General features: G+C 33.0%; 1 protein-coding gene across 4 annotated transcripts in view; it reads left to right on the top strand.

Moving 5' to 3' along the window:
• The window catches only part of LOC114332338 (uncharacterized), a 132,094-nt gene that overhangs the window by 53,736 nt on the left and 55,121 nt on the right, over positions 1 to 23,237 (top strand). For 2 of the 4 annotated variants that reach the window (XM_050652833.1, XM_050652834.1), the window contains exon 2: positions 4,454 to 4,587. In XM_050652833.1, coding sequence (XP_050508790.1) covers positions 4,518 to 4,587 — 70 coding nt within the window. In that variant the 5' untranslated portion in view covers positions 4,454 to 4,517. Of the gene's footprint in view, positions 1 to 1,761; positions 1,781 to 4,275; positions 4,292 to 4,453; positions 4,588 to 23,237 lie in introns of those variants that run through there. The other 2 variants (XM_028282123.2, XM_028282124.2) reach the window with 2 other exon arrangements.

The raw sequence follows: 23,237 nt of genomic DNA, 5'->3' as shown, positions 1-23,237 counted from the left end.
TAAAGTATTATACATTTTTTTAGAGAATACGAAACGAAGACACATTAATAGAGCTAGGCGTTCAAGACGTAGTGAGATGGACAAGAGCGCGACGACGCATGTGGAGAGACCACGTAGATCGGATGGACCCTGAACGTATGGCGCATTGGGCGAAAACACAAAAGCCCAACACCAAGCGACCCATAGGAAGACCCAAAAAACGATGGTACGAGAGTTGGAGCTCCGGATCGCAGCAAAGACTGTAACAGAAGAAACAGGACATAGTCCTATTACAAGAAGAAGAAGAAGAAGAAGACATTTTTTTAGTCAGTATTTCAAAATCTTTTAAACGAGCTTTCACATGATGTACTTTCCCATTTAAAAAAATCAAAGTTATGCCTGTCGCCTGAAGAGGGATCGCGTAAAGTTCGAAACATTGATGCTATAATATACTGATTATTTTAAAAATAGACCTGTAGTAAAATAGGTTAGTAGGGAGGGGCAACACTTACTCCAGCGCACTCTTATAAGTTTCTAACGTACACCATACAAAAAACACCGCTAACTTACATTATTATGCTTACAACTTGATTTCTCCTTTTTTTTTCAAAAAAATATTGGTTTTTTAACCGTAACCTCTTTATTTTTCATCTTAGAAAGTTTGGTAAAAAAGAATTTTATAGGTTTTTACAAGATCTATGATCTATACCTAAGGCTATTAATATTAAATCCTTTTTAAACACTCAGCCGCAAAAAGAGGCGACTTTGAAAGGGTTGGCAAAGATGGTTTTTGTATGTTAGTGTCTAAAAGTTTTAATTGTCAATAGATCACTCAATTTTTGCCGTAGAAAACATTTTTGCAAACCATGATCTTGGGAATTAAATAACCTACAATTTCATATCTAAACATTTTTTCGTAACCCTGATGCTAATCTTTCTTTTTAAAAATCATTTTTTTAGTAAAATTGTGGCTTATTTCCCATTAAAAATAATTAGCTAATCTTTCTCTTCTGAAGAAAAGACATTTTTTATCAAACTACAAAAATTCGTTATTCGCTTTTAACTCCAGTTTAAAAAAAAAACTAATTATTCTAAACCAGTTAAATTTACAGAATCTATTACTAATAGGTACATAAATACAGAAGACGGAATAAGCCCAATGACTTAAAGAACCGCTAACTTACATTATTATGCTTCCAATTGGATTTCTCCATTTTTTTTTGAAAAAAAAAATTATTGGTTTTTTAACCGTGGCTTTTTTATTTTTTATCTTAAAAAGTTTGGTAAACTTTATTGTGGATTTATTTACTTTGCTATGATATTAATATGTAAATTATAATTTTAATAACTGTATTTTCATGAACTAAGTACAGGTTTTAATTATAATTTGACATTATAACGAATAAATTTGAATCGCGACATGACCTTCGTATTGCAATTACTAGCATATTTTTGACCTTTACTTTTTGAAATTCTATTGCCTATTGCGTAAACTTACTAGCGGTGAAGCTCTTCTCTGGTGCAATGTAGCCTATAACATCTGGATTGGATACATACATGGTCTTACCGGATTTTCATTTTAGTTTTTCTTTTTTGTGTATAAGAATTTTGTGTATAAGATTGTTGATAGTTTGAGTGTAAGAAAAAAGTTTATTCGTAAAAGTTCGTTTAATATTGGGAGTGTAAGCGATGATTACTTCCTGAAATGAATCCTAATCCTGTAAACAATTTGCTGTGGCAAAATTCATGAAAATATTACTGAAGATTTGTATACCTATACAATTTCTCGCCAGGACTGTAGGTAAGGTTAAAAGATGTGTGAAAAATATTAGTACTTTTTATTCGTAAGATAGAAAGTCTTCTTCTTCTTCTTTTTATATAGACATTACTCTGTCTGTTTTTCAATGTGCCTCCAGTAAGTTGTCATTCCATCTTTTTCGTGGTCTTTTCACTGATCGTCTTCCTATTGGGGAACCGTCTCTCGTCGTCCTTACTACTCTATTTGTTGTCATTCGGCTTATGTGGTCGTTCCATTCTACTATTCTGTTTTTCAACCAGTTATTAATGTTGCCCACCTTGCATCTGCTTCGTATATCTGCACTTTTAGCTCTATCCCACAGCGTCTTACCATCGATTTTTCGCAATGTTTTCATCTCTGCTGTTTCTAGCATTATTTTTGTCCTTTCTGTATCAGGTCGTGTTTCTGCCGCGTATGTCATTAAAGATAGAAAGTAAACTGACTAATTAACTAACGTAAATTAATAGTCTGAGGGATATACGAAATTTTAAAAGTTACATACATATTTGAAATGTTTGGATGGGAACTTTAAGGGGAACGCAACGGAACAAAATGCAAAATTTTAACGCATGTCAAAATTTTCAATGTATTTAATGTTGTCCACCTTGCATCTCCGTCGTATATCTGTACTTCTAGCTCTGGCCCATAGAGTCTAACATCGATTTTTCGAAAGGTTTTCATCTCCGCTGTTTCGAGCAATCTTTTTGTCCTGTCTATGTCGGGTCGTGTTTCTACCGCGTATGTCATTATTGGTCTGATGACTGTTTTGTAAATTCTGCCTTTTTTTCTTTTCCGATATTGTCATTTCTCCATATTGTGTCATTCGAGCCACCTGCGGCTCTGTTTTCTCTATTCACTTGATCTTCTACTTCTGTTTCGAGCCTTCCGTAGCTGTGATGCCTAGATATTTTTAAACTCTATCAATTGTTCTATTATCTGACCCTCCAACTCCAATTTACATCTTCGGATTTGCTGTTATAACCATCTAACCTTGCATTTTGTGTTTTTTGGGAAAATTAACATGAATTTTCTAGCGGTTATGTGAAATTGGTGCAGCATACGTGGTAAATCATCTTCACTTTGAGAGATTAGTATTGCATCGAGATTATTTTAAGTTGTTTTTCTCCCATTTGTTATCCTTTTTTTAGTTCTTACTTTTTTATTATTTCATCCATGATCAGGTTGAACAATTAAAGGACTCAAGGATTCTATTGCTAAATAGTTAAACATAAAATTACAAACTTTGATTTTTAGAACATCGAAAAATCTGCAATATGGCGATCTTTGAACGTTAAAAAGTCAATTTGTTACTTCCTAAACTAAAAAATAAGGCAAAGTCGTTAGTTCTTTAGGGTTCTGTGAAGGTTCAATATTTGTGCCAATTGATTTACGAAAAATACAAATCTCATGCTTTAAAATGGCACTAATTACGTTCCTTAAATATTATAATGTATCATGTATTCTAAATGGCCCAACATCGAAAGGTATCAATGGGTCTACTGTTTAAGTAAGTAAGTAATTAATTATTATAAACAAATTAGCTGTGAATTAAAAAATCTGGCTAACTGTGGCCCAAATTGACCTAGGCCATTTTTTTAATTCGTGTAAAAATACCAGCTTTACGAATATGTAAAAAGATTTTTCCTATATATATATATATTTAACCTTTTACAACAAACGGGCATATTTTAGAACAGGTCAATAAATTTTTTGGGTTTTTGGGGTTGAACACGAATGGGCCATCAGAACCAAAACCCGAAGCACCTGGGCCTAAGGTTCACTGCTAAGGCACGTCAACTTCTGGTGTTTCGAGGATTTTAGGCGGGAAATTGATCTAAACAGGTTACTCTGGAGGTTTTGGGGTTGCTAAATACGAACACACTATCAGAATCGACACCCGGAGCATTTTGGTGCTTACGGTCACTGCTAAGGCACGTTTTCTTCTGGAGTTATGAAGATTCCCGGACCACCTGGTGTCTAGGGTCACTGTCAATTCACGTCATCTTCTGGAGTTTCGAAGATTTTTGGAGTCTCCAAAAAACCTCCGAGTAATCTGTTTGCATCAATTCAGTGCCGAAAACCCTGGAAAATTCAGATGGCATGCCTTAGCAGCGATTATGAGATCAGGTGCTCCGATGGTCATTTATTATGGTGTATTCGTGTTCAGCGACCAGAAAATACCTCCGACTGACAACATTCGGCCCTTATACTGATTTTGACATGTTTATGTCCGATGTCATTCCGAACACAATGCAAAAAAATATTCGAGAGGTGCTGTATTTAAAAATTGATTTATTTTTTCCTAAATGCCCTGGTCGACCTCCCCCTTTTTCGCATCAATAAAATATAATTGTATATTTTACCACCTCCTATATTTCTGATTTTTAATGATCTTGAAAATTGCAAAAGCTAATAAAAACTAAATCCATTGTTTAGTTTTATTTATAATGTATATGTATCAAACTGTAATTCGGAATCTCATAATGTGGTTACGGAAAATTATATTGTTTCTTAGTAAGTGATGTTATTTTTTCAAACAGCTTCTAACGAATAATAAATTATTCGCTAAAATTGTGTTGTAGTTTAAAAACGATTATGCAACTGCTAAAATAGTAGTTGTTATTTACGGAAATGTTATGCTTTGTAAGTAATAAAAATATTTTTCATTTGTTATAGTTTAAACACAGTCAACGCACGAGACATTACAAAACAATTATAGAAGTAATGCAGATTTTTTTAAATGGAGAATCAGGGGAGTTTCAAGACTCTATTACGAAATAATCTTCAAGTAATTATTTCTACACTTGCAGGTAATTTTTTAGACAATAAATACTAATTAATGATTAAGGCAATTGTTTAAGCACAATAAGAATAAGATCTATAGATATAAGATTAATCAGCATTTTTTGTTTAACCTAATTTTCCTAAACTTGTTTGTAGTCTAGATGTCACCCGGTCCATCCTAGTTTTTTTGTCATCAAATGACCAGTTCTTTGTTCTGACTACATTGACTTTGTTTTTCACTAATTTTTCATGTCCTTATTGTGGCTACAGCTACAGGGCACTGCACAACACTACTTAAGCCTTACACATCTTCTCACATTACACAAGCTAAACTAAAAGGCTTTGTCCTTTTGAGTTTTCGCATCTTGGGTTAGTTGGCAAGAAGCTGAAGTATTTCATGGTTGGGATGCTTATGGAGCCTCTCTTCATGCCTCCTGGAGACTTTCTTAGTTTCATTTGGAATATATTCGACTTTAAGGTCTCTACGTAAATCGTCATTAATAACATACCAAGAAGCACCTACAATATTCCTTAGTATTCAGTTCTGGAGCATTTATTCTAAATTTCTATAATTGCTTTTTTTGGTATAGCTCCATAATTGAAGGCCATAGGTTCACACCGGTTTCAATATCTGTATGTAAATCAGTACTTTGTTCTGGATGGAAAGTTGAGAGTACCTACCTATCAACTAATACATATTTTTGTACTTTATCTTCAACTGTTCAGTTTAATTTTTAACATGTTCCTTCCATTTGAGTTTGCCGTCTAGATTTAAACCCAGGTATTTCGCCATTTCCTTTTTAGGAACAATGCTGTTGTTTAAGATAATTGGGAGACTGATTTTCTTGTTAGCAAAGTTCATATGAACTGATTTCTGTTCCTTAAACTTTATACGCTATTATTTTGACCAGCGTTCTGTGCCATTAAATACATTTTGTAGGATTACTGTAGATTCTTCTATAGTTTTTCCTATTGTCAGGACTGTTATGTCATCAGCAAATGTAGCGCTAGTTAAATGTTTTCGCTCTCCGAAATGTCAGATGTATACAAAAGGTATAGTACTGGTCGAGGAACACTAATTTGTGGAACAAGAAAAGTAATCAGCTTTACGATGGTTTTTCTAGGTAATTTTTTTAGTATCTCACCATTAATCAGGTAAAACCCTGGTGCTTTTTTGTATCGATATTCTATTGATTTAAGCAAACATTATTCTTATACAGGGTGTAACAAAAATACAGGTCATAAATTTAATCACATATTCTGGGACCAAAAATAATTCGATTGAACTTTACTTACCTTAGTACAAATGTGCATATAAAAAAAGTTACAGTCCTTTTAAGTTACAAAATGAAAATCGATTTTTTCGAATGTATCGAAAACTATTGCAGATTTTTTATTAAAAATTGACATGTGGCATTCTTATGGCAGTAGCATCTTGAGAAAAAATTATAGTGAAATTTAGACACCCCATAAAAATTTTATGGGGGTTTTGTTCCTTTAAACCCCCCCCCCAAACTTTTGTGTACATTCCAATTAAATTATTATTGTAGTACCATTAGTTAAACACAATGTTTTTAATACTTTTTTGCCTCTTAGTACTTTTTCGAAAAATCAGTTTTATCGAGATATTTCGAATATTTGTCAAATCTACCACAGATTTGTATATGGTTAAGTACGATTATGGAGACGTGGTAATAATATGAACATTTATTTATGATTTACATTTTTAGGGAAATTTTGAACCATATTAAAAAAGAAGTCACATCTCGATAAAAGGTGCCTTTTCGAAAAAATACAGAGGCAAAAAAGTTTTAAAAACACTGTGTTTAACTAATGGTACCGCAGTAATATTTTAATTGGAACGTACACAAACATTTGGGGGGTTTAAAAGAACAAAACCCCCATAAAATTTTTATGTAAACATATTGAAAAATAAGCCTCAACTCGATAAAAACTGCCTTATCGAAAAAATACTAAGAGGCAAAAAAGTTTTAATAATATTGAATTTAACTAATGGTACCACAATAATAATTTAATTGAGACGTACACAAAAGTTTGGGGGGGTTTAAGGGAACAAAATCCCCATAAAATTTTTATGGGGTGCACAAATTTCACTATAATTTTTCTTTAAGATGTTCCTGCCATAAGAATGCCACATGTCCATTTTCAATAAAAAATCTCCAATAGTTTTTATTCGAAAAAATCGATTTTTATTTTGTAACTTCAAAGGGCTGTAACTTTTTTTATGTGCCTATTTGTACTAAGGTAAGTTAGGTTCGGTTTATGTTTGGTCCCAGAATATGTGATTTAATTTATGACCTGTATTTTTGTTACACCCTGTATATTGCTTGCTTATTGGAATCCGATTATTGAAATACTTTTGCGTGACATGAAGGCTATTCCAATAAGCGGGTTCGACTGTATTTTTGTTGTGAGAAAAAGGATGTTCTAATTGAATGGGCACATTATGTAAACTACAAGTTTCATTTTAAAGTTCCAGTCATTAATTTAAAGGGCAAGATAAACTTTTTGTTAATACCTTATCCTGCCCTTTAATTTCTTGACTGCAACCTCAAAATAAAAGTGGTACAAACTAGTTTGTCCTAAGCCAGATGGGATAAACCAGTTTCTACTTGGCCAACATAGTTGATCCTGATTATAGTATACCTACAAAGCCAAAATAAATGATAAATTGAAAAAAATACCCCGTAATTGGAAAATAATAATTTTTATTAAAACGATAATGACTCGTCGTTAAAACTAATGAACAACTGGTAACACAAACAATCATATTTTAAGAACTAATACGTGTTTTTTATAAAAGCAATAATTATACCTCTATTATAAAAATTAATTATTTATTTTTCCATGGAGAGCTTTGTTGACACTTGGAATTGTGGAGTATCATTTTTGTACTTGCATCTGTTTTTGGAATAGTTTTTGTTGCAGCTGCAACAGAATTCCTCGTAGCTGCAACCTTTAACTATATTTCAGGGCCTTGGTTTACATCTGCTACCTCTAAAATTCTGATTTTCCTTTCTGGATATGCCTGTATAATTTTCACAGTCCCTTATGTTTCCCTTTTTGAGTATTGGTACAATTATTTCGTTTAACAATTCTCTCGGTGTTTGTTTTCTCTTTCGTATTAGTTGTACAGTCGGACAAATGAAAGAAACCCATAAACGATCACATCAATCACTTATTTTGTATTTGCTGTTTTTTCTATAAATAATAAATGTTTGTTATAGAAAAAGACAGCAAATACAAAATAAGTGATTGATGTGATCGTTCATGTGTATTCTTTCATTTTTGCGACTGTATATGTATGCATCTAGTTTTTTATTTGCTTTTTTCCTAGATATTTCAGTATTTCCGGACTCGCTTCATCGCTCCCTGAGCACTTTTTTATATTTACCTTCCTTCATGTCCCTTCTATCTCCTTCTTATTTATAGCTTCTATATTAACAATATTTTTCCTGTATTTCTTTATTAGTTTTTATTAGAGCATTATCAATTGCTCAAAATTCACCATTGTATTATTTCTTTGTGGCCGGTTACTATTGTTATTTCCTTATTAATTTTATATTTTACTATTCTCTCTTTACTCCTTAACCTTAAGGTTAGGGTTTTTAGTCTTTTGTAAAATAGGTTTACATTTTTTTGCTATTTGCTTTATTTTTTCTCCAACAAAATGTATTTCTTTGTATTATGTCTCCTTTGATAATCATTTTCTCAGTAAAATTGTTAATAGTTTCGTGTAGTTTATCCAAGGATTCATTATTTTTGTTATTTCTTGGATATACTGTTATGATCTGCTTTTTATTAATTTTATATTAATTATTATTTATCTGATTAATTATTTAATTGTAGCAAATCATACATAAAAATGAATAAAAAATCTCAGGATGCCTTTTTATAAAAAATCTAAATTATCTCACGTTATACTTATCTTCTCTCGTGGGTTCAGTATCTCTTAGTTGATCCTAATCGGGATAAAATAGGGAAAAGAAATAAAACAAAATATTAAAATAAACATACAGAATTGTCTTTTATTTGTCAAAATCAATACTCTAAAATCTATCAAATCTAAAACCTGTGGACACAGATGTCCGAATGAAATCTTTACCACTTAGATTTATTATAGTTAAAAAAAACAATTTATCGGTTTGTTCCCGATGACTTTGGTAAAACAAACTAAACAAAACAAATTTATGTATTCGCAAGATTAGCTATACTTCCTATTTACTTTTAGAAATATTGGAATTTTAATTCATATGCCTTTTACTCAAAATTTTAGTTTCCGAACATAAAAATATCTTTCACATAAGTTGACTGACCTTTTGCTTCACTCACTCTGATGTCTTCTCGTGATCCAAAACAGCTCTCCCTCGTTGACTATGTTAAAGGCTACTCATCAAAGCCCTCTCCGTTCTCCAGCTTCAAAACTATCAGCATACCAGCACCAATTCTCCAACAAGCCGGGCCTCTTTTGACACGTACTCGATTCAAACAAAACTACAAAAATTCTCTGCTCTCCTTCTCACAATAATACAGATTCTAATAAATATTTACAACTCAATATACAGGGTGTATCAAATTTATGTGCCCGCGTTATTTAAAAAAAAATTAATTTGATTTTCATTTTGCCTTTGATTGATAAATTTGAAAACACAATAACATCCCCGCCTTGTTTTGAGATAAAATCAGTATTAATAAGTGCAACAAAAATATGATTTTCTCTTGACAACAACACTTTTCTCTTGCTATCATATTATCCTAATCTAATTCTCTTATCCTACCTTAAATTTTATGCATTTGTCTTTATTCGTGGTATTTGTACGCATCATGGATATTGTAAACTCCTCGTATCTTTTCTGAATCTACATGCCTCAGGACATAACTGTTTATTCCATTTTCATTGTGCACGATGTATGGACCCTCGAAAATAGGCATTAGTTTTGCGCAAACGTCCCCAGTGAGATTTGATACTCGTAATGCCCTTACAAGCACCTTTTCTCCCTTCTGAAAAGTCACTGGACGTCGTCTCCTATTATGATTTTGTCTTTGGAGATATTTTTCATTACTGCGCTGCAGCCTCCTCTGCACAGTTTCCAAAACTCGTTGGTATTCCCTCTGCTCAGGTTCTTCCCATGGCCGTAATGGCATAACACCCTTCATGATATATTCCGGAGTCTCTTTTGTCACCGTACTTGGAATGGTGTTTAAGTAGTTTTCTATTTCTGCCACTTTCCTGTCCCATCGTCTATGTTGTCCATTTGCAGCAATGCGAAGGAATTTCGTAGTCTCCTGTATAAAACGCTCTGAAGGATTACTTTGAGGATGTCGGATACTGACGAAATTTGTCCCTATTCCCCTGTCTTAAAGCTGTCCCTTGAAACGCTCACTCCGGAAATATGTCGCATTGTCTAAAAGAATTCTTCTTGATGTTCCTACGGTGGCTATAAAATTGTCAATCTTTCTCATTATTTCTTCCCCCTTTGTTGTACGGCAACTGTATAACTTTACGTATTTTGAAAATATATCAACCATCACCAAAATATGCTTGTTCCTTTGCGTGGTCATTATCAGATCACTTAACATATCTATTGCCACAATATCCAATTTTTGACGGGATACAATATTTTTAGCAATATTTTCATTTCTGAAATTTCTGCTTTTATATTTTTGACATATTTCGCATTTTTGGGTCACTTCTTTGGCAATCCGGTAATCCTTTCGGCAGATATAGTTTTCTCGAAAAACCAGCCAAACCTTCCTGCTACCGATATGCCCATTGTCATTGTGTAATTTTTGTATGATCCTCTCTGCCAATGTCTGTGTTACCAAGTATAGTTCCTTTCCATCGATGCTTTTGAAGAATATGTCATTTTCTCTCTCCGCTCTTCTTTTTTTCTTTTTCCTCCAGCTCTTCTTGATTTATTCTTATTTCGTTTAACGAAAATACACCTTCCTCTTGTGTCAAGATATTTAGTCCCACCTGAAAAACAATTCCTTCCTTTTTTCCAGTGTCTTCGTCACGTGTGAGAGCGTCGGCTATAATGTTGTCTTTTCCTTTTATGTATCGAAACTCAAAATCATACTCCCGCAGCAACAAAATTCCTCGATGTATACGATTGTTAACCAGTCGATTTTTCATGATATGCACTAAAGCTGCATGATCTGTTTCAATTGTAAATTTTGCTCCCAATAGATAAAACCTTAACTTATTTACACAAAAAAGTACGCTAGCAAACTCTAATTCAGTCACACTGTATTTTCTTTCGTGTGTTTTTGTCACCCGGGAAATAAAACAAATTGGCACTTCTTGATTGTCTTGTATCTGCGACAAAACTCCCGCGAATTTTTGGATGGACGCATCAGTTCGTAATATGAAAGGTAAATTGTACATGGGATGATATATTTTAGTTCCTTTCGAGAATTCTTCTTTTAATATTTGGAAAGCCTTCTCTTGTTCTTCTTTCCAATTCCATTTAACACCTTTTTTCAGTAATTTTATCAATGGAATCTCCTTCTGGCTCAAATCAGGAATTAGTTTTTTGAAATAGTTGATCGTACCAAGAAAACCTCTCAATGTTTTTAAATTCGTTGGCCTTGGGTATTCATCTATGAGTTTTATCCGGTCCTCGGCTAAACTAACTGTTTTTGTTTCCAATTTAAAACCCAAATATGTCACTTCTTTTTGAAAAAATTGACATTTTTCAGTATTCAATTTTAATCCGGCCTTGTCCAGCTCTTCTAATATAATTTTTATGTGTTTTAAATGACTCGATGTATCTGGTGAAAAAATTAGTAAGTCGTCAATGTAGTGTACTATAAAATCTTCATACCTGTTTAATATTGTATGGAGAGCTCTTACCAGTGCTGCACAAGCACTTTGTAACCCAAAAGGCACTACTTTAAATCGGTACACAATACCATCGATCGAAAAAGCGGTGTAGTTTCTACATTTTTCTGCTAAAGGTATCAACCAAAAACTATGTTTTAAGTCAATTTTAGAAAAAAATATGTGATCCTGTAATTCTCCCAAAAATAGCCTCGATGTTGAGAGGTGATTCATATTGAGATACCGTGTGTTGATTTATATTCCGGGCATCCAAACATAGCCTCAATTCTCCACTGCTTTTTTTGACAATCACGATTGGGTTGATATACGGAGAGCCACATCTCTCTATGATTTGATTTTCTAACATTTCATTGATTTCTCCTTTTACCTCCTGTCGGTACTTATATGGGATGGGGTAAGTTTTCGATCGAAAATTTCCTAAGTCTTTCACCTCAAATGAATGTTCATACTTTTTGGCTACTCTGTTTTCTTCATTTATTAAATTTTCATACTCCCTCAATATTTCACGCATTTCCTTCTCCTTTTCTTCTCTACATATCAATTTTATTTCTTTCTCCTCCGATTCTTTACACATGTTTATTGTGTATTCTGCCTCCTCCATTTTGCATACTTCTTCGTCAAATACCACAGTTTCCATGGTATCTTTTTCGCTCTCTTTTTCTAATCTGATCTCTTTTTCTTCTGGGCTCATCTCTTTTTTCGAGGAATCCCAATCTTCATTTTCTTGTGTCAATCTTTCTTCTTCTTTTTCTTCTGTTGGGCTCATCTCTTCTTTTGAGGAATCCCAAGCTTCATTTTCATTTGTCAATCTTTTTTCCTCTTTTTCTTCTTCTGGGCTCATCTCTTTTTTCGAGGAATCCCGAGCTTCATTGTTTTTACTTATCTTCTCCTGCTTTCTTTTCTTCTTTTTCTGTCCTTGCTTAATTGCCAAATTCATTTCCACCGTTTGTTTTTTGTCTGCATTATCCTTTTTCCGTTTCTCATGTTCCTTGTCCATTTCCAGAATGTTAGGTTCTTCTTCTTTTCCATCTGTGATTTTCATCGTGTTATTTTTGAAATCTATCACCACATGTTTTTCTGACAATTCATCCACTCCTACGATCATATCATGCATCATGTTTGGCATTATAACACATTGTAGTGCATAAAATTTCTTCCCCAATCGAACCCTTATTCGTATTCCTTCATTTATTGTTGCCAAAGTCCGTTTATTTGCGCCCACTAAATTTACCCTGGGAATTTTGTAAATCAAATTCGTCAAATCAACCTCTTCTATTAATTTCCTGTTAATCAAAGTAATTTCTGAACCAGTATCAATCATAATTTTAATCGGTTTCTCATTTATAAAACCATCTACCAATTTTAAATTAGATCCACTTCCTTTATCATTATTTCCTGCTAATTTAATAAATTCCTTCGGGTGACAAAAAATTCCTGTTTGCTCTTCTGTTTTTAGTGAGCGCTTTCTTGAAAAGACGCTTGCTGTTCTTCTTCGCTTCTTCTTCCGTCGCTTTGTCTCTCATCCTCATATTCATATATTTGCGTGTTGTTTACCGCTCTTCTGTTTTCTCTTTGTCTGTCGGACCCGTATCTGTTTCCACGATTTTCCTGTTCATTTCTTCGATTATCATTTCTGTCGTCTTGATTTGTGCGGGTGTTATTTCTATTCTGGTTTTCTCGATATCTGTCTTCGTTCCATTGCCGATTTCTTTGTTCATAGTTTCCTCTTCCGTTGTCTCTATTTTCGTTTTCTCTTCTTGTATAATCTCTCCTAAAGTTCTGTCTTCTATCTCTATAGTCTCGATTTTCGCGTTATCTATAATTATCTTGCGATCTTCTTATTTCTCTTTCTCTCATTTTTGCTTCTCGTATTTGTAAGAATTGGCACAAACTGTCGATATCTTTGTAGTTTTGTAGAGTTATGTGATCTTCTAAGGTATCTTCAAAATGTCTGGCTATCAGTTCTACTAGCTGTTCGGATGAATAATTGTACTGTAGATGTTTTGCATTATTATATAATTGTAATGCATATGTTTTCTCTGAAATACCCATTCTATCATGGTACCTCCCATTTTGCAATTCCTTGTTTATTTCTAGCTGTTGTATTTTTCCCCAGAAATAACTCAAGAACTTTTGTTCGAATTTATGCCAATTGTCCAATTCTTCTTCTTTGCTATCGAACCATAAACTTGCCTCATCTTTAAGATGGTTCCTTATCGTTTCTTTGGCTGTCTCGAAGTTACCGATGTGTCGTATTTTCTTTTTCAAATTGTTTATGAAAATTACTGGGTGTAATTTTTTTACATCCCCGCCAAATCTTATTTTCACATCCTCTGTACTATGGATAATCGTTTCAATTCTTTCTCCGAAATTCTGTTGATTCTTGATTTCCTCCATTTGTCTTTCTATTTCTCGCCTGTCTTCTTGTAATGCGTTTTCAAATTTGGTTTCCAAATTCTCTAGTTCCTTTTTCTGGCAATTGTTTATCTCCTTCATTTTGATTTTGATTTCTTTAATCTCTATCTCCTGTTTCTCGCTCTTTTCTGCAATCTCTTCGATTTTTTTAATCATTTCCTTTTTTTTTACTCGCTATATTTCTGTTGTTTTCTTCTACCGCTTGTTTTGTTTCCTGTTGATTGTCATCCATTTTTTGATCCAATTTTTGTTGTGTTTCATCCATTTTTTGTTCCATTTTTTGTTGTGATTCATCCATTTTTTGATCCATTTTTTGTTGTGATTCATCCATTTTTTGATCCACTTTATCCATTTTTTGACCCATTTTTTGTTGTGTTTCATCCATTTTTTGTTCCAGTTTTTGTGACTGGAGTTGCATCAGTTGTAATAATTTATCTATTCCTGATAATTCCTGTTGTTCTGATGCCATGATTGTTGTTTCGAAAATGTCTTCCTGTTCTATATGTTCTTCTTGTTCCAAATGTTCTTCTTGTTTTTTGTTTTCTTTGCTTTTGCTTCTGGTTGTTATCGACATGTAGTTAAAATTTATCCCCGCCTAATATGAAATTCGAAAATACCTTGTATGCTGTCGAGACGAAAATTTTTCTCTCCCCAAATATAATCAATTTATCCCACAAATTTTTTAAATATTTCAACATTCAAATCAATCAAAAATAAAATAAATATGTAAAAACTGTACCTAGATAAAAAATTAAGTCAAACAAATATTTCAAAAATTTTAAATATATCAACTTTTTCCGACGGGCAAATAAATTTTCCTTCACCTGTTTTTCCGTTTCCTATTCCCTTCAAATTCACAACCAGAGATACTTTAACTCCCCACGTTGGGCGCCATGTTGTTATGATCTGCTTTTTATTAATTTTATATTAATTATTATTTATCTGATTAATTATTTAATTGTCGCAAATCATACATAAAAATGAATAAACAATCTCAGGGTGCCTTTTTATACTATTAAAAAAAATCTAAATTATCTCACGTTATACTTATCTTCTCTCGTGGGTTCAGTATCTCTTAGTTGATCCTAATCGGGATAAAATAGGGAAAAGAAATAAAACAAAATATTAAAATAAACATACAGAATTGTCTTTTATTTGTCAAAATCAATACTCTAAAATCTATCAAATCTAAAACCTGTGGACACAGATGTCCGAATGAAATCTTTACCACTTAAATTTATTATAGTTAAAAAAAAACAATTTATTGGTTTGTTCCCGATGACTTTGGTAAAACAAACTAAACAAAACAAATTTATGCATTCGCAAGATTAGCTATACTTCCTATTTACTTTTAGAAATATTGGAATTTTAATTCATATGCCTTTTACTCAAAATTTTAGTTTCCGAACATAAAAATATCTTTCACATAAGTTGACTGACCTTTTGCTTCACTCACTCTGATGTCTTCTCGTGACCCAAAACAGCTCTCCCTCGTTGACTATGTTAAAGGCTACTCATCAAAGCCCTCTCCGTTCTCCAGCTTCAAAACTATCAGCATACCAGCACCAATTCTCCAACAAGCCGGGCCTCTTTTGACACGTACTCGATTCAAACAAAACTACAAAAATTATCTGCTCTCCTTCTCACAATAATACAGAATCAAAGAGGTATTTCGTCTCAATTTGATCTGTCTCTCGTTCCACTTTTCAACACTATTCTCCACTATCAAACAACCACTGGTATTTGCTAACTACTTATCCACCAAAAAGTCGACCGCTCCTCAGCGCTGCCAAATAACATACTAACTTCTTTTTCAAACTCTCAATCATCCAATCCACTTTTCCCCTTCCACATTGCCAAGAATCAGAAACATCGACTTTTCCATTCGACAAACAAACAGTCATTTTCAAAATTATTCCGACCATCCTAATTACTTTCGGAGAACCCTACAATATTTACTCGGATTGAAACAAAGATTAAAATTCCAAACTTTCTTTTAAAACCCCTCTTCTAGAAATTGATAATTACCTCTACCTGTGGATTCTATAGTTCTCGTAATAAACAATCTATTTCCATTTTAAATCTAAATACATCGTCCTTTTCACTTTAATTATTCACAAAAGTCTTTAATGGTTCATCGGAAAGCTCATTAAAAGAGAAATCCACTTACATCCAAACTAAATTCTAATAAATATTTACAACTCAATATACAGGGTGTATCAAATTTATGTGCCCGCGTTATTTAAAAAAAATTTAATTTGATTTTCATTTTGCCTTTGATTGATAAATTTGAAAACACAATAATACTTTGCAGGACCATAGCCTATTATTAGTTGCGTAGGTGCTTTCACTTTTGTCGATCTTTAGGTTTACTATGATGTCATAGCAGTATATTTTATCCAGTTCCTTACTTTGTGGACACTTTCTTTCTTTTTACCAGGCTTCTCTTCCCTGTGCTGCTTATTTTTTCTCCGCTATATAATAATAAGTCAAAACAGCAACAGGTGTATGTTCTTAAAAACTGATAGTGTGCCAAAAGTAGTATTTCTATTTATATACTAATAAGACTCAGTTCTCCAATATTATCATTCTTTACCAGGCTGTCCTGCCCATGCTGCTTATTTTATCTCCGCTATATAATAATAAGTCAAAACGGCAACAGGTGTATATATGTTCTCAAAAACTGATAATGTGTAAAAAGTAGTTTTTCTATTTGTATACTAATAAGACTCAGTTCTCCAATATTATCATTCTTTGGTCTCCGTGATGGTCACTACTTCAATGTTCGTATTTTTGATTTTATTCTCAACTTTCTGACCTTTCCATTCTACCTCTTACATTTTAAGCTTTCTTACATTTTTACTCTTTCCATTCTACCTCTTACATTTTAGATTGACATTTTTGATATCATCTTATCTTTATCTTCCTTACAATTTCCTTGTAATTTTGATTTAGTTTTGTCATTGTTACATCTTTACTCCTATATTCGTTATAATGTCCTTCCTTAATATTCGTTTCCTCATTCTGCACCACCTAGTTTGTTGAATAGGTTGGAGCCATAATTATTTGTAACTTTTTCATGTTTTGGTCTCGTGTTTTTTATAGTTATGCAGCCATTTCATATTTATGCCCCCTTCTCATTTACCTTTTAGTTTGAGATTAGATTGTTGCTGTTTCTTTGCATATCTCCTTCAGCTTCAGGTCACATCCGATTTATATACGATTTGTTTATAGTTTGTTGATATACTTTTAGTTTTCAGAACTTTTATTTTACCAATATATTTACATGAAGTGAAAAGCGTCTAGAGTATAATTTAAAAAATATTTTAATAAAAAATGACATTTAGTTTCCAAACGGATTATACTTTCATCAAAACATTTTCACTCTTATCAGATCATCATCGGTGAACACATAGTTAGCATTTGAAACAAGCCACTTAAATAGGTGTAGTAACCTTTAAATTACATTTTTTTATTTAGCTAATGCCTCGACAACTAATGGCCATTGGCATGGTAGGTACAGTGAATTTTTTCATGAGTAAGTGTCTTGTTACTTTGCAAAGTCGACGTCATTCTCTTTGCAAAGAGACGCTAATTGTATCCGAACGTCTGCGGTCCCTCCGGTGAGTACCGACCCCACAAGGACAGAAACTGTTTTCATTCATTAATTTATAAAACGAAAAATTCCTGACCCTGGTGAGATTCGAACTAACGACCATTCGGACCTTTCGTTTCAAAGGTAGGCGCTCTTACCACTGAGCCACAGAGGGGGTTACATTTTTTTAAATATCTTGAAAATTAATATCAAAGCGACATGAGGTTGATGTTAAAAGAGTTAACTCCAAGAGAACATACTGAACCCTACTCGAAACGAGGACTTCATCTCACATTGATTCCAAATTAACGCTAAAAACGTGGTCATGAAGTAAAAAAAAGTCCCTATGTACACTGTACAGTTGAGTCCGCGAGTCTTTACCCGTGCGTCATCATTTAAAGCATACGAAATAAGTCGGAAATTTATTTCACGCAACAACAACTGAAGAAAGTGGCTACTGTTCCGATTACGGGTTTTATTATAAAATTTGACGTTATCAAATATATAGAATGTCTAATGTAAGTTTTGCTTCAAAATTTTTGTGCAGAATTACAGCTACATTTGAAGTAGCTTAATAAATTATTTTATTATTATTGATTAATAAATAAATAAACAATTTATAAAAAAATTCAATAACATCTTTTATTTTTGTTATTTTATTCACTTTGACGGAAATCTAAACACAGTCATTTCTTTACCGTGTGAATGACGTCAGCTTTGTATTTTTTAAATATTAATTGCCAAAATATAATTATTTACCTTAAAATTTCAAAGCCCAATATAAAATTAGTTGTGAAAACAACTGTTTGTGTAATATAAAGAAACTTCAAAACGCAAAAATTCGACGAAAACCGCAAAAAATTCAACTGACAGCCACAAAATTAAACAAAGCAGAAACGTCAAACAAATTGTGCTTAAAATATGAAAACATACCGAATCGTCTTTTTTTGTACCTATCTGTTTTCAACGCACTGACTCTAGATGGTTCATAAAAATAACATGTGTTTTTACACAGCAAAAATTTTTTTTTGTTTGATTTTAAAATAACAAACGTCAGCACGTCATATCATGAGTTTCATGCATGGAAGAGAATGATGCTAGATAAAAAGTATGTGTTTTATCTCGCCAGGTATTAATGACGCACGGGTAAAGACTCGCGGACTCAACTGTACTTATGGACTTTCATGTTTACAATCGTTTTCTAATAATATTGTAGAGTACTAATACGTAGGTATAAGGATCAGACGGGATGTATTTTTATTCATAGCCCATGGACAAGTAAGGCATGTACATCTTCTTCTTATAGTGCCTGTTCGTTTCGAATATTGGCGATCATTCTGGCTATAATTATTTTATTTTATTAACTGATGCTTTAAATAGATTAGTTGTTGTTGTGGAGAACCATTTCCTCAGGTTCTTTAACCATGATATTCTTCTTCTCCCAATTCCTCGCTTTCCAAATACTTTACCTTGAAGGATTACCTTCAGTAATCTGTATTTAGTGCCGTTTCTCATTATGTGTCTAAAATATTCTAACTTTCTCCTTTTAATTAATAGTATACATCACCTCTCTTTCTTTGCCCACTCTTCGTAATACGGTCTCGTTGGTTATCTTGTCCGTCCATGATATCCTTAGGATTCGCCTGTATAGCCACATCTCTAAAGCTTCAAGTTTTTTCTCCATTGCTTCAGTGAGTGTCCAGGATTCAACTCCGTAATACAATATTGAGAAGATATAACATCGTAGGAGCCTTATTTTTATCTCCAGATTAAGGTTGTGGCTTTAATTTTATTTTTTATTTAATTTTAACTTTAAAAAAGAGATAAAGGGAGACTTTTACTCCATTTACTCACGTTTTTTGCTACAAAGTTTAAAGAACTGCTTAGATTGACATGAAATTTGGCGTACATGTCAAACATGTCAAAAAAAGTGATGTGCCGATGTGTGATTTCACTAAGCTAATACTTTTGCGAGTTATTTGCGAGTTTTTTATTTTTCAACAAAAAAATCACGATTTTAGAGGGTTTTCGCAAATAATTAAAAAAATGAGAATTTTATCGAAACAAACAATCTTAATCTTAGTAAAAATATACCATATAAAAAAGTGAAAAAAAAATGGTGTAGGTATGTATGAGTTCTCTATACCCAGTAGAAGCAGAGTTGTAGCTTATGCAAAATAGGTTCATATTCTTCAAATTCGAAATCGAATATTTCAACGTAAAATGACCAAAAAATGAAGCACTTTTGGGGAAACTCATTACTACTTTCTTAAAGTTAAAACAAAGCTTTATTTTTATTTCTAGCATCAAAAGTAAGCAAGTTACGCTTAAAATAAAGTTGGTTCCTTTTTTTGGTAAAAAAAATCGACAAAATTACCCTCTAATTACCATCTCAAATGAAATTAATTGTTACTGTTTCATAAGTATGTAATGAGTTTTCCCCAAAAAGGTTTTGGTTATTTCACGTTGAACTATTCCATTTGGAATTTGACGAATATGAACCTATTTTTCATTAGCTACAAATATCTGCTTCTACGGGGTTAGGAGAACTTTTTAACTTTTTTATAAGCTATATTTTTGCTAAGAATCTTTTTTCGACAAAATACTTATTTTTTTAGTTATTTGCACAGAACCGTCTAAAAGCGTGGTTTTTGTTAAAAAAATGAACATATTCATTCTCAATCACTCAAAAAGTATTAGTATTAAAAGTATTAACTCAATAACTCAAAAAACGCTAGAGAACAAAAGTTGCTTAGAATTAGTCAGTTTATCCATTTTCGGACCTCTTTTGGATGTATATTTTTGTCTTATATAAAAATAAACTACTGATCACAACACAAGTTAATGTAAGTGTCAAAACAGTGACGAGAAGACTTAACCCTTATCAGGGCAACACATTTTACTTACGTAACCGGGCAACTCGGGTCCGTTGGGTCCATAACTGTTCTTGAATGTACTATTCATATTTACAGAATATTTTTAATATTCTTTTTTGATTTTTTATTAAAGTTAAATTTAAATTGTCTAGATTAAAAAAAGATGCTACTATTGTATGCGGTCTACCTTGAGAGTGCGATCTACCTGAAGTTAGTAGTACCTAGTCCAATAAAGGCGTATAGCTCTCTAGAATCGCAATATTTCCAGTTCTCTATGCCCAGGACTTTTTCGGCTTCTTTATTTGTACACTTCACTATTTTGTTCACAATTTTTTCGACCACAAACAAACAAAAGGAATCAACAGGATCATCTACACTTTGACCAGGGGCTAACATTACTTTGTGCCCTTTGCTTTTTATTATGTCGCAGCATCGCATACGTCCTGTCAGTTGTGGTTGACTCTTCCAGTTAATTCAATCCAGAGTTTCAAAAACTACACACTCTGAAATCTGTTCTGATGGTTATCAGTTCTCAAAATTCATTTAGAGTAGATATAACACATATTGTAAGCATCTCTTTGATGTTTAGTATAGTATAGTTGATCCAAAAGATGGCATAACCCAAACATCCAAAGTAAAAGTTTTCCTCCAACACCAAAATGTTCTATATGGTCCATAAATTGTTCAGTAAAAAGTTACACCATTTTGAGCGTCCCGTTTGGGAGGGATATGGGAGAGAAGCCGGTAAATTAATAGTTTTTTTACGTTTTTCGTCAATATTTCTAAAACTATGCTTTAGCTTAAACAACGTTATATACAAAAATATTTTACATGCAATTTAAAACAAAAATGTTGTATACATAATTGTTATAAAATCAACGGTTCCAGAGTTACAGAGGGTGAAAAGTCGAGGTTTTCGATAATTTTTATATTTTTTGGACAATATTTATGATATAACTATACCAAAAACCCAGACATCCAAAGTGAAAGTTATCCTCCAACACCAAATTGTTCTATATGGTCCACATAATGTTCAGAAAAAAGTCACACCATTTTGAGCGTCGGGTTTGGGGGGGAGAGGGGGAGAAATCGGTAAATATAAAAAGTATCGAAAACTTCCACTTTTCACCCTCCGTAACTCTGGAACCGTTGATTTTATAACAATTATGTATAGAACCTTTTTTGTTTTAAATTTTATGTAGAACATTTTTCTATAGAACATTTCTTACGCTAAAGCACAGTTTTAGAAATATTGAAGAAAAACGTAAAAAACTACTAATTCACCGACTTCTCCCCCATCTCCCCCCCAAACCGGACATTCAAAATGATGTAACTTTTTACTGAACAATATGTGGACCATATAGAACAATTTGGTATTGAAGGAAAACTTTTACTTTGGATGTCTGGGTTAGGCCTTTTTTTTGGACCGATTATACTCCGTAACTTTGGAACCGTTCATTTTAGAAGGGTTATGCATAGGGTCTTTTTTATTTCAAATTTAATGTAGAACAATTTTGTGTAGAGGGTTGTTCATGCTAAACCGCTTAGTTTTAGAAATATTGAGAAAAACGTAAAAAACTACGAATTTGCAGATCTCTCCCCCTCTCCCCCCCAAACCCGACGCTCAAAATGGTGTGACTTTTTCCTGAACATTATGTGGACCATATAGAACAATTTGGTGTTAGAGGATGACTTTCACTTTGGATGTCTGGGTTTGGGTCTAACTATACCATACTAGTTCACATCAAAGAGATGTTTACATTGTTTGTCACACGTTTAGACTTTATTATTAGATTTCCGTAATCATAAAAGTCGTTTAGATAATTCACAAAAGCATTACCTGACTGCCAGATTAACTTCTGTAACAAAGATTTAGACTTTAGGTATAAATACAAAATAGGGTCTGACGGGTCCGTGTTGCCCCTTTACGTGACAAAATTCTTTCGACGCAATAATTTCAAAAATTATAATGAATATTTTGAATAGCTCATGACTATGTTGAAGGAAACATACTTTTAAACAAATTCAGTGATGCATAAAATTCAATAAATTTTTTTATCAGTTTATGATAAAAGAATTGGCGTCTCGGGCCCGTTGGACCCACCTTTCCCGGATAAGGGTTAAAGAGGTTAGCTTAAATCTAAAAGGGCTTCCTAGAGATCCACGGCTTTTCCCACGGCACAAAACCCAACGGCTGCAATTTGGTAGAGCCCATGTTAACTTGAACGAACATCAATGGGTAAGAGCTCTTTTCGCAGATGAATTCGAGGGTACAATAATTATGGAATTCATGTGGAGGTGGTCGAGTATACGGAAGGTCTGGGGAACGTTTCGCATAATGTAATCTTGTAAACAATGTTAGCTTTGGTGGCTGTTCCATTATGCTATGAGGTGGCATTAGGAGAGTTGTACGGAGTCTATTGGGATCAATATTCGAATGAATGTTAACTGGTAGGCATTACATATGCAAAATTCTCAAAGAACATGTTTTTCCTTATGCCGGCATCATTGGGTATTATATCTTTGAGCTAATGCATGATAATGCTAATGAAAAAATAATACAATATCTTGAGTATCTTGGAATTGAGGCTCTAGAGGGGCCACCAATGACTCCTGACGCAAATCCCATAGAAAATCCATTGGCCATCCTAAAACTACATGTAAGAGCAAGAACTCTATCTCCAAACTCAATTACAGAATTAATAATAAATGATGCACAGGAGGAATAGAATCGACTTCTACACGAGAAAGTACTAAGACTACATTGTTGTTATTGTTTCTCTTTCTAATTACTTGTTAAAAGCAAAATCAGACTATTTCATTAATTTCTCTATAACTTTGTTTCTTGTAGCAAATTTGTTGTATGCTTTGAATATGCAAGTTATTTGGCAATGAATATACGTAGAATAGTCCAGCGCAACTTAT

The sequence above is a fragment of the Diabrotica virgifera genome, chromosome 6, assembly GCF_917563875.1.
Source record: "Diabrotica virgifera virgifera chromosome 6, PGI_DIABVI_V3a".
Lineage (NCBI taxonomy): Eukaryota > Metazoa > Arthropoda > Insecta > Coleoptera > Chrysomelidae > Diabrotica > Diabrotica virgifera.
This window is presented reverse-complemented; position numbering and strand designations above follow the sequence as displayed.